General features: G+C 36.9%; 1 protein-coding gene and 1 long non-coding RNA gene across 9 annotated transcripts in view; both read right to left on the bottom strand.

Moving 5' to 3' along the window:
- The window catches only part of ATP9B (ATPase phospholipid transporting 9B (putative)), a 251,906-nt gene that overhangs the window by 212,899 nt on the left and 25,813 nt on the right, over positions 1 to 13,194 (bottom strand). For all 8 annotated transcript variants that reach the window (XM_079109169.1, XM_079109170.1, XM_079109167.1 and 5 more), the window contains one exon: positions 2,903 to 3,011. In XM_079109169.1, the coding sequence (XP_078965295.1) occupies positions 2,903 to 3,011 (109 nt within the window). The remainder of the gene's footprint in view (positions 1 to 2,902; positions 3,012 to 13,194) is intronic.
- LOC306643197 lies at positions 6,790 to 13,181 on the bottom strand. Its single transcript, XR_013758844.1, has 2 exons — positions 11,366 to 13,181; positions 6,790 to 11,250 (listed from the first exon to the last, which is right to left on the bottom strand). It is a non-coding gene; the product is annotated as an uncharacterized lncRNA (long non-coding RNA).

Below are 13,194 nucleotides of genomic sequence, written 5' to 3'. Positions count from 1 at the left end.
TACCCTACCAAACTCATTCTATGAAGCTAATATCACCCTCATACCCAAACCAGGCAAAGACACATCAAGGAAAGAAAATTTTAGACCAATATCCTTGATGAATATAGATGCAAAGATCCTTAACAAAATATTGGCAAACCGAATCCAAAAACATATTAAGAAAATTGTGCACCATGATCAAGTGGGGTTCATTCCTGGAATGCAAGGATGGTTTAACATCGGTAAATCAATAAACATAATCCATCATGTCAATCGACTTAAGGATAAGAATCATATGGTTATTTCAATTGACGCAGAAAAAGCGTTCAACGAAATACAAAACCCTTTCATGCTCAAAACACTAGAAAAAATAGGGATAATAGGAACATACCTGAACATTGTAAAGGTTATTTATGCTAAGCCCATGGACAACATCATTCTTAATGGAGAAAAACTGAAACCATTCCCTTTGAAAACAGGAACTAGACAGGAATGTCCTCTTTCACCACATTGTTGAATATTTTCACAATATTCAACATTGTCCTCAAAACTCTAGCCAGAGCAATTAGGCAGACTAAAGAAATTAAAGGGTTACGAATAGGAAAAGAGGAACTTAAGCTGTCACTATTTGTGGATGACATGATTCTATATTTAGAGGACCCACAAACCTCTTCCAGAAAACTTCTAGACCTCATCAATGAATTCAGCAAAATAGCAGGCTATAAAATCAACACGCATAAATCTACAGCATTTTTATATGCAAGGTGTTGGTGAGGATGTGGGGAAAAAGGTACAGTCATACATTGCTGGTGGGACTGCAAGTTAGTGCAGCCACTCTGGAAAGCAGTGTGGAGATTCCTTAGAAAACTTGGAATGGACCTACCATTTGACCCAGCTATCCTACTCCTTGGCCTATACCCAAAGGACTTAAAATCAGCACACTACAGAGATACAGCCACATCAATGTTCATAGCGGCACAATTCACAATAGCCAGAGTATGGAACCAACCTAGATGCCCTTCAATTGATGAATAGATAAAGAAATTGTGGTGTATATATATACAATGGAATATTACTCAGCTATAAAGAATAATAAAATTATGGCATTTGCAGGCAAATGGATGAAATTGGAGAATACCATGTTAAGTGAGATAAGCCAATCTCAAAAATCCAAAAGAGGAATGTTCTCACTGATAAGCGGATGATGACCCTTAATGGGGGGTGGGAGTGGGATAAGAATGGAGGAAGGAGGGACTGTATAGAGGGAAAAGAGAGGTGGGAGGGGTGGGGGGGAAGGAAAAAAATTAATGGAATGAATCAAACATCATTACTCTATGTAAATTTATGAATATGCAAATTGGTATGCTGTTACTCCACGTACACACAGAAACAACATGTATCCCATTTGTTTACAATAAAAAAATTTAAAAATAAATCAATGCATGAAAATGGAATCTATAAAAAATAATATATTTTGCAAAATTTTAAAGAAACCATACTATATAAGTAAGGTATGAAAAATTAAAGATTTGTATGAAATACAAAAAAAAAAAATCAATGAACTATATATTTAAAGTGGATGGTTTTGTTTTTTTTGGTTTTGGATGGTTGATTGGTTGTTTCTAGTACTGGAGTTGAACCCACGGGTGCTTTACCACTGAGCTACATCCCCAGAACTTTTTATTTTTTATTTTGAGACAAGATCTCACCAAGTTACTTGGACATTGCTAAGCTGCTGAAGCTGTTCTGGAACTTGTAATCCTTCTGCCTCAGCCTCCCAAGTCACTGGGATTATAGGATTGCACCATCACACCAGCTTAAGTAAATAAATTTTAAAACACAGCCCAATAAGGTGTTAAAAATAGGTAATTTTTTAAGGGACTATTTCAGGTAAATAATTCACTGCATTGTCCACATATACAGCATAGGTACAAAATTTACCCTGAATTTCATTTTCAACAAACTTTGGGGTTATCATAAATTGTCCTTCTGTGTTTCAGTGTCTTGTTGCCAATGCATCATGGTTACTTTTCTACTGTCACAATGCTTATTTGTAATAGCTTCCCTCATTCTCTTCCCAATACATGGCTTCTTTTTCAACTATGGATTAAAAATCACGTAAATAGCTCTTTAAAAACTTAAGTTAAAAGGGGTTAAAGTCCTAAAGGAAGTCTGAAGAATCAATGTGCATGCACCCATTACTACAATGGAGCACAACATTTACTTCCAATGCTCAAAGGCCTTTTTACTGAAGGTTAACACCATGGTATAGATGTTTGATCTTTATGAGTGAGTCTAAAATGTAATACAGAGTCAGGCACATCAGCACAGGCCTGCTGTAACCCAAGCAATTCAGGAGGCTGAGGCAGAAGGCGTAAGGTTCAAGCCAACCTGGGCAATTAACAAGAACTTGTCCCCTGCTAACCCCCTAAAAATAAAAACAGCTGAGAGTGTAGTTCAATAGTTGAGCACCAGTGGGGTCACTCTCCAGTACTGCAAAAATAACAACAACAACAAAAGGCAATTTTAGACACAGTATTATTACACTTCATTAAAAATGTGTATACATGAGTTGGGTCTCACATGTGTCTAAGTAATGTATTGAAATGAACATGTGATTATGTGTACACATAAAAATATGAAATTATATACATATAAATATGTAAAGAAACACATGTATACATCCAAGCATCTAGAGAATTATAAAAAATCTACCCTGGGAGCTGATCCCCAGAACTGCAAAACAAAACAAAACAAAACAACCCTGAAACTGCATGGGTTACATATTAAAAAAAAAAAAAAAAAAAAAAAAAATTAGGTATCATATAACACTATTTTCAAGACCAGAATCAGGACACATTTTCACTCTAAAAGGATGATTACATGGAGGAATGCTAAAGAGGATTAAAAATGTCTTGCTAACCTCTTACTGTAAGCTTGCTATATAGTTGTGAATTTACTTCTTTGTCTCGCTGAAAACGCCGAAATTCATCAATTGCTTCACGTGTAATAGTAACAGCCAAGACAAATCCCTATAAAACAAAGTAAAATAAGGTATTTTAGAAAACAGAATTTTAACAACAACAAAAAAAGCATGGGATTATTTTGTATTATTTAGTGTTACTTTTTTAAATTTTCAATTTATTCTCCAAAACATAAGTGAAAACAAAACAAAAAGAAACCACAAAAACACTACAAAGGAATATAACACACAGTAAAAGGGTAAAAAGGTAAAAGCCCTTATGGTACCAAAGAAAACTTTTGAATTCCTTATTGTATGTATTCCAACCCATAAAACTGAAAATACTCAGTAATCTAAAGAAAAAGAAGCAATCTTCAGTAAACCCATGAATTACATTTAGAACACTCAGGCATTCAAATAGCACATTAACAATGACTGACATGAAAACCTTAAAACAATCTCAACACTGGAATCTCTGCAGCAGGACCAGAGCATTTAGGAGCAGGAGAGGGTTTCAGTCATAACACCAACTCTGATCAACTTCCCAACAACTGCACTGGAGAACAGGTGCAGTTATGGTGCTTTTCCATCTTGCTTTCAAGTAAAAGCAAGCATCCTGAATTCCTGGAGGCTCTCTAAAGAAAACTTCGACACCACAACCCACTGCAGCCTGCTGTTCCAGTCATGTGTCTAAGGACTGTCTGAAAAACAGCCTGTGTGTTTCCCGATAAGTCCATCTCCCAGTTAAGGAAACCTCTTCAACAGGCTGCATATTACTCATGACTCAGCTTCATCCTACTCTGGAAATAAACAAACACAGGCCAGGCACCCAGTGCTCGGGAAGGTAAGGTAAGAAGATCACAAATTCAAGGCCAATCTCACCAAGTTAGAGGCGCCCTAATCAACTTAGCAGGACCCTATCTCAAAACAAAATTTTAAAAGGGCCAGGGATGTGGCCCAGTAGTTGAGTACCCTTAGGTTCAACCCCTAGTAAAAAAAGAAAAATAGAAAAGAAACACCGGATGAATTTCCATTGATAGGTTAGCAACTTTCAATCCAACATTTTTCCCCCTCTATATACCATTAAGCAGGCCACTGGAGAATGTTTTCTGTAGCCAATAAATGGCATTTTTTGTTGAGTATCCTATAAAAAAACCTTTTGTGTGACAGGTCTTATGTCAGAGGGTGCACTGTCTTTACCCATTCATCTCCTACCTCTTAGCCACCAGTCACAAGTTCTCTCTCTCTCCTGAATCTCCACCTCATTTTCCTAAGTCCTAAAGCCACCCTTCGGTCCTAAAACCATTCATTCCTAAAAACACCAGCTTTCTCCTCCTTTAGTATACACTGTGCACCACAGAAATCTTTCCATACCCCCTACCCCTCAACTCACCTCAATTTCCTTTCCCCACACTGGACTCAAACCACTCTGGAAGGAGGTGGGTGGTCTTTCCTTTCCTTTCACCCCTCCATCCCTTCTCTCCCGGGAACCTGTGTACTCTTATCCAGTCACCCCTGCGCACCTTGGTCCAGGAACAGCCCGGTCCTCCACACAAGCTGTTACCACCGCCCATCAGTAGTGCTAAATATTCACTCCTACCACTGGCTATGCTCCCCTGACCACTCCAGCCTGGCCACGCTCCCCTTAGCGCTCCCCACACTGAGCCAGTATCCCCTTCCCCAGCCTCGTTCCCCTTACAATCACACTCGGGGGAAGAAAAGCTCCCTATTACTTATGTTCCTTTCACAGAAGTACATGTCCCCAACCTGAAGATGGACAGATCCCTAGCCCTGTCTTCCACTCAAGGCTGCTTGACCCTGCCACACAGCAACTGTGAGCAATCTACCACAGTATGACATGTCTTACTGGATTTTGCCAGTGTACTTTCAGTACTTACTGGAAGCCCTATTTTGAGAAAGATCCTAAAGCCATTCTTGGACACGTTGAAAAAGAAATCATGAACAACTGGTTGTGTGATCTATTATTGGCAATGGTCTTCCTAAACACAGCCACTGATAGGCAGAATCTAACTCACCTCTAACAACGTTTTGCCATAAAACTCAACCTTTCTAATGTACACTATTCATTGTTTTTTAGGAGATCTGTACTCATCTCTCAGGCCTCACTTATTCCTAATCCTAGCAAAAACTAATCTACTTTCTGGCTCTATGAACTCTACTATTCTGGTGACATGGTAACTTCACTATCTTAAGGAACTGCTGAACTGTTCTACCAAGTGTTTGCCCCACTTTAAAACCCACCAGCTAAGATTGCAGATGCCTTCACCACTAGCACATGCTCCTCTGCCTTGGTGACAGTAGCCATCTGCTAGTGGTTTTAATTTGCACTTCCCTAACCACAGTGCTGCTGAGCATCTTTCCGTGTGCTTACAAGTCGTTTTGATTTCTTTGAGTAAATGTATTAGATCCTTCATCCACTTTTAAACCAAGTTATTGTCATTTAGTTCCTGAGTTGTTTACTTATTCTGAATACAGACACTTTGGAAAATATGTAATTTACAAATATGATCTTGTATATTCTACCATTAAAGGTTAGCGTTTTAATTTCCTCATTGTGCCCTCTGATACACAAAAGTTATAAATTTTGACAATAACTCAGTTTACCTATTTTTTCTTTGTCATTTCAGTTTTTGGTATCCAGGGTCACAAATTTTTTTTTAACCTATTTTCTTCTAGGAATCTTATAATTTTAGCTCTTACATTTATGTATATAATCCATTTTAAGTTATTTTTTGTCTTCGATGTTAGGAAGGGGGTTCAACTTTGTTCTTTTTCATGTAGATATCCAGTTATTCCAACATCATTTCTTGAAAATTTCTTTCTCCATCAAACTGTGTTGGTACCCTTGTTGAGAGTCAATTTATCATAAATTAGAAAATGTTACTTTTGGACTCTCAATTCTATTCCACTTACACCTATGTTAGTATCAGTGCCATGCTTTCTTGATTATTTCAGCATAAAAATGGGGGAATTGAATACCCCAACTCTTATCTACTTTTTCCAGGATATTCTGGTTACTCTGGTTAGAATCAGCTTGTCAACTTCTGGGGGTGGGAGGAGTCAGCTGCTAATTTTTGATTGGGGTTTTGGATTAACCCTATAGATGCATTTGGAGAATGCCGTCATCATAACAATACTGTCTTGAACATGAGATGACTTTCCATTTATTCAGATCTTCATTATTTTAAAAAATGCTTTGTTATTTTCAGTATGTAATTTCACACACTTTAGCTAAATTTATTTCTAAGTATTTTTTCTTTTTGACATTATCATAAATGGAATTGTTATTCTAACTTCACTTTAAGATGGTCACTGCTAGTGTACAGAAATACAAATTATTTCTGTATATTTATCTTGTATCCTGCAACCCTGCCAATTCATTTTTTAGTTGTAATAGTCATGTGTAGATTCCTTAGGTTTTCCTGTTTACAAGAATCATGGCATCTGTGAATAAAGACACACAGCTTTTCTTCTTCCTTCCAGTCTAAATGCCTTTGATTTCACTTTTTACCTCACTATCCTATTCTCTTTATCTTTAATACAGTGCTCAATAGAAAGGATGGGAGCATAAGTCTTTGTTCTTGGTCATAGTGGGTCATAGTGGCAAAGTGTTCAGTCTTTACCATTTAGAGTGGTATTAATTATGCAAAATACAAAACTAAGAATAAAAAAGATTTTTATATTATCATCAAGTGTCTCCGTAACAGAGTAAAAAACATGCACTATAGGGGATTATGTCCTGGCTCTCCACAACTGACAACTTGTCATGACTAAGTATTGGTGAAATAAAAGTGGTTCCCAAAGAACCCATTAGAGACCGAAAAAAATGACTTCAATTTATTACTTTATTAGAACTAGAGTGAACAAAGAAAAAAGAATATTAAAAGTGAAACCAGCACATACCTACCCACCCACTCCCCAAAAAAGCTTTAAGAAATGTAGTATTCACAAAGCCTTTATACATTTATACATATTTAGTTAAGCAGTTTAACTTTTAGAAAATTAGAGAAAAAAAAAAAAGTCAAGTATCCCAGTATGGATATGAAAAACTAGAAACAACCTGAATATCCACAAGCAAGAAATTCATGGTACACTCATGATGAAATATTTCCTTGATTCAAAGACACCACTAGTTTTAAGATGCATCATTATTATTTTAGTAAGTTTTAGGTGGGAAGACAATAGCACTATAGATATATGCTTTGCCAGTCACAGCTACATTTGAGTAATGAGATAATATGCATTTTTGATTCCAGAAAATAGATTTCTATGCAGCCAATCTCATGTAGGAGAACATTTACTATTACAGACTCACATTCATGATGTAGAAGTAATTTCTTAAAGCTCCTTTTGTAACTGAACAAATGCCAGGTGCATTTTGTTTACAAATTATAAAATGTTTTAATCAGAAGAGCACATCATAATCACCTGTGAAGATTTTTTGCAAGACAGATTTGCTCAGGCCCTATTTGAAATTTGTACCTTTACTTCTAATCTCCAGGGAATAGGTTCCAGACACGCTATTAAAACTCTCCAGGTGACTCTTCTTTTCAATCCTTTTAACGTATGGCTTAAAGATAGCAAAAGTTAACTCCGAATTTAGGAAGTAATAGACCACAAAAAAATATGCTACTTCCTACTGCTTCTAAGAACTCAAGGAGTTAATAAAAATAAGCCACTAGTTCAAAGGGAACAATATTAGAGAAAATGGAATAAAGAGAGGCAGGCCCCAATTTCTGGAAACATGAGTTAGAAACTCAGCAGCAAACAGATTTCTGGTCACTGGCAAAGACTGCTGGCATTTAGCTGGCACTCAAAACCTGCTTTATTAAATCAAGAACTTATGTGAATAAATCAAAGATGCATAGGATCAGCAACACCCAAGAGGTGTCACCACCATCGGATCCACCGGAGCACACACCCCATGGTCAGCATAGAAACATAAAGAAAACTGAAAGTAAGGAAAATTTATGCTACTATTTCCCTAAATTCCCACAATCCACAATCAAAGGGCCTCTATATTAACAGTTTGCATACTCAGAGTTCTCAACTAGCAGTTTATGGAAGTGCTAAGAAAGTAAATCATTGCAAGATGGACTGGGTCTTCCCATTACCTCAGTACCAATCAGGTCAGAGACATAAACTATAGTCTCTCCCTAGAAAGGCCATAGAGAAACATCACACCCTGGAAACAGGAGAATGAACCTGTCAGACTGGAAAACATGGGTTGTCTCAAGTGACCTGTCCACAGCCCTTCTCCTATTTCTCAGATAACCCAGGAGTCATGTGCAGCAAATATCAAAAGAGTATCAGTTTACCTTCAAGGGCTTACTATCACTTATCTCTTTTATATAACACACAAACCTTGTGAGACATGTCTCCTTTCCTCTAAAGTATGGATAAGGAAGCTGAGACACAGGAGAGTACCTCTGCCAAGGTCACAAAGATCACTGACAGTGGGTGTCCCTGAATGGTGGAATTCCAAGCAACTCATTTTCTTCCTCCTTCCAATACTTTGCCCACCTCCAATGCACACACTCACAAAAAAGGGTGGACAGAAGGATTTTAACATCAGACTGAAAATCAGAGTCTCCACAAATTGATTTCTCATCCATACAGGTTCTCTGCTTGCCAATTACGTAGTACCAAATTACCAAGAAGATATTTGGCTCACAAGTAATAGTGTTAAAAATCCAAAGAGCCAAAATCTTTTTTATCTGAAAATCTTCTGTAATGGATCGACCTGTTCTACCTTATTGATTTGATTGAAGTATCATAATCTGTTTTGTATCTGATTATACCAGCTTTGCCTCAAAGAACAGTTCTGAAAGTTGGGGGCAGGCAATTTCCATTCTGGCATGAGAACGTTAATGAAGTCACTTTGTTTTCAGTGTACTATTCTAGTAACAGGATTAGTCCAGCTATTATATAGGAAATATAACAGAAATTAGTTCAGAGTTAAAGCTAATAAATAACATTGCCAGGAAAAACTGAAAAATAAAAACTATTAATAAAGCTATTACTGTTTTCAAAAACATCCCAATTTTACTTAGAGAGCAAAGAAAGAGTAACACACTTTTTTAAAATGAGTGAACAGACATGAGAGTTTGTAAGCACCAGCTATAAGATGATTATGAGTTTTACTGGAAGGTTTCTGGCTAAGAGAGATTTGGAAAAATTAACTAATAACTTTCCCTTGAACAACCCACAGAAGTATAGAGAACAAGCAAAGAAAAGATGTCAAAAACATAAATGTTTGCATAAGACAACATGTTATAATGGGCCCTGGATATATGGTGTTAAAATACACTGGAATAAAAACAGCAAGAACTCAAGAACTTACAAAGAAATCCCTGTTGACGAACATTTCCTCTGATAAAAAAATGAAGTTACGTATATGGATTTAAGATTCGCAATCTTTAATTTCCTTTAAGTAAGTATACATTTAAGGGTTCTTTATCTTTGCCTAGAATAATAAAAATATTTTCTATACTGAATGTAGATTTTCAAAGTTTTAAAAAATATTTCCAAGATGAACTTGAATCAAAGAACCAATATACGTAAAGGATTTGAAGGAATCTTGGGATTTGAAGGTGAGCCTAATACACTCATCAACGTTTTAAGATTTTTGCTAAACCAAAGGTTAAGTGCATACAGACAGTACAAGCCTCCATGCTAACAAGAAACACCACTCGTCATCTGAAAGAGGGCATCAACTGCAGCTGCTGCCAGACCAAGGAAATGATCATCTCTTACAAAGAGACCAATTCTGAGATCCACACGTGGCATACTCAGGATTCAGAAGCACTCACCCACGTTTCTCAAGGAGCACTGTGCAAATGGAAAATAAGCAGAGTAGCTTTTTACTTCTCTTTTTTAAAACAATATCCCTCATACAAATGCTGAAGTAATTTCTTATTGAGGTACTTATCCTTATCTAAATACAAAACACAAAGTTAATTCCTACAGGTCAAAAAATATGAAAGAATCTTTAAAAAAAAAAAAAAAAAAAAAAAAAAGACCTATGGCTAAAAATTCAAGCTAAAGGACTTAAAACTGAAACTAGAACTGGAAATGAATGCTCACATGAAAATAGGGAAAGTACAGAAAAACAGTCTTTGTAAACAACATATGTGTGTGCCCACTCACACAGACACATGCACAAGCGTGTATGCACGCGCACACACACATTTCACTCTAGGCAGGGCTAAGGTAATCCTTTTCATGAACGGATCAAATACAATTCTTCATAAAGAATCTAACTACAGGACATTTTCGATGATTAAAAGGTAATTACAGTCAGGCACAGTGGTGCATGCCTGTAATCCCAGTGAATCAGGAGGCAGAGGCAGGAGGATCCCAAGTTCAAGAATATGCTTGGCAACTTTGTGAGACCCTGTCTCAAAACAAAAAATAAAAGGGGCTGGAGCTGTAACTCAGGGTAAAGCACCCCTGAGTTCAATCCCTAATGCCATTAAAAAAAAAAAGAAAAAAAAGTTACATTAAAGTTAATATTGAAGACAAAAGGCAAAAACAAAATACACATTTTTGCTTTAGTTTTCAGAACGGTGTTCTCAGTTTATCATTGTTTAAGTTAAAATAAGATTTAATTCAAGATGCAAGTAAACACAACATGTAAAACTATGAACAGAAAAAAAGGAGAAATAAAAAAAAAAGAGGAGAAATAGAAAAAAAATTAAAATCATAAATATGGTTGTTTTTACTAATGCCAAGTATTTATTTTCTCTGTACTAAAATTTCTGTGATGCTGTATTTCTTTCACTAGAAGCCTGAAAATCAACAAAAACTTTTTAAAATTAAACTTTGGGAAGTATTCAGCATATAGAATTTCTTACACATTCACGTAAAAAATCATGAATGATTAAATTATAAATTACAACAGTCTGTAATAGCAAAAAACTAGAAGCAACCTAAAAGTTTCCTTTCCCAGGAGACTGGACAATTCAGTTATGATATATTCATACAATAGAATACTTGAGAAAAGCAAAAGATGAAGTAGATATTCATGTGTCCACAAAAAACAATTTCAGGAACCAATGTGAAGCCAAAAAAATTCAGTGCAACAGAATACACGAATTAAGACAACTTTATAAAGTTTTTAAAGCATGGAATACTGCATAGTTTGAAATGATATATACATAAGCAGTAAAATTAACCAAGTAATAGAGCAATTATAGTTTCGTAACAGAAGCCACCCCAATGAGGTAGGAGGTGGATGAGAACAGTGAAGAAATGTCCAGCTACATCCCATGTCTCCTAGTTAACACCTAGTGTTAACACCTAGTGTCTCCTAGTTAACACCCAGTGTTAACACCTAGTGTCTCCTAGTTAACACCCAGTGTTAACACCTAGTGTCTCCTAGTTAACACCTAGTGTTAACACCTAGTGTCTCCTACTTAAACTCTGTTGCACACACTTCACTGACTGCTCTGTGGGAGTGTCCCATCCAGCAGGACAACCTGATCACACCCAGAGCACGGCAAGATTAGTAAACTATCCCTGCAATACTCCCCCATTCTGTGCATGCCACCCCCAAGAGGCCTTCCTTCACCTCCCAACTGAAAAAGGGCCCCACTTCCTCTACCTTTGTCCTGCTTTTTATTTCCTTCTTCACAGCCATGGTTGCCTACCCAGCATTGTGAATCTGCTTGTAGACTGTCTTCTCCCCCAGGATGCAAGTTCTGTTTGGATGGGATTTGTCTGTCTTGTTCACTGTTGTACCACATTACTTAGACTAGTGCTAGACACAAAGGCACTTAGTACTAGTTCTTCAAAAGAAGTGTGCATTTTATTCTACACATACTTTCACCTACTTTTTAAAATTTTACTCTAACATACATGCCTTTGAAGTTATTAATATATTTCCTAAACATCATTTTTAAAGCTACACTGTATTCCAACATGTGAGTAGAATATAGCACAGTTTAAACAATTCAGTCAGTCATTTGACTTCTTACATCAAAAATAACAATGAATTACTCTCTGTCTTTGTAATCAATCATTATTTCGATAGGATAAATTCCTCAGATAAAAATGTTGAATCAATTCTCCAGGTATTTGATATATACTAAGAACCATTCATCCAAGAGGGGTACAGACATATTGACACTGATGGCAGGAGAGACACAGTGTTATACTTTTATCCACATTCAGCAGCTATCTCTTTCAATCTCACTAATCAGTGAAAAACATATGCATTTATCCAGTAATTTTGTATTCATATTCCATATGAAGTTACTTTCATTCTCAAATCCACCCCCACTCTTAAGGGTATATGAATGGAAGTCACAAAGTACACTTCACAAGTTTAATGACATGCACTGGACCTGTGCTGTGATAGCAGCACTCCCACTTCACTGGGAAGAGTCTCCAGAGGAGAGGGACCTACACAAGCCAGCACAGATCAGTGCAAGAGCACACCTCTCCAACTCTGAAAACCACACTGAGCACTGTGCTTCTCTTCCACCAAGGAATCACTTCCCCTGCTGTTCGTGCCCAAAAGGAGCAACCAAACAGGAAGCAGGACAATTACTATCAACAAATAGCATAAAACTATCAAGAAAGAATGTGCTAGAGCTGAGCATGTGGCTCAGTGGTAGAATGCTTGCCTATCATAAAGCAGCCCTGGCTTTGACCCTGGCACCATAAAATAGAAGGAAAAAAAAAAAAAAAGGAAAGGAAAGAAAGTGCAAAAGAAGATGCTTGAAATGAAAACATTCAATGGCAAGGTTCGTCAACCTTTCAGAAAACTTCGTACATAGAGCTGTCAACCAGAAACTAACTGTACTGGAGTCCAATACTTCACAACTTTCGCCACTGGCTTCAGGTCAAGACAGGAACTCTACAGATCCCACAACCCCAGTATCACCCCAACAGTCCATGGTACAGGAGGAAGCAGGGCCAGGCAGACAGACCCTTAAGACAGGTGCAGAATGCCCCAGAGAGGACACTCATAACTTCCCCAGTTGCAGGGCCTACAGACTCCTGCTGCTCTACAGACAGTGCTCCACCCTTACACTTCCTATGGGGCTAAAAGGGATTAATTCACAGGACTCAGTGAAATCCTTTAACAAAAGTTCAATGATACATAGCAACAATATCATGTTTAAGAATCTGCTAATTTATCTTTTAGTCATCTGAACTCTTAAAACTATATTTTAAATATTTAATAATTTAGCTTAATTTTTAGAAGTTTTTTTTTTTTCTTTTAC

Source organism: Sciurus vulgaris (assembly GCF_902686455.1).
Source record: "Sciurus vulgaris genome assembly, chromosome: 13".
Taxonomy (NCBI): Eukaryota; Metazoa; Chordata; class Mammalia; order Rodentia; family Sciuridae; genus Sciurus; species Sciurus vulgaris.
Note: the sequence above shows the minus strand (reverse complement) of the source record. Positions and strands in the feature narration are given on the sequence as shown.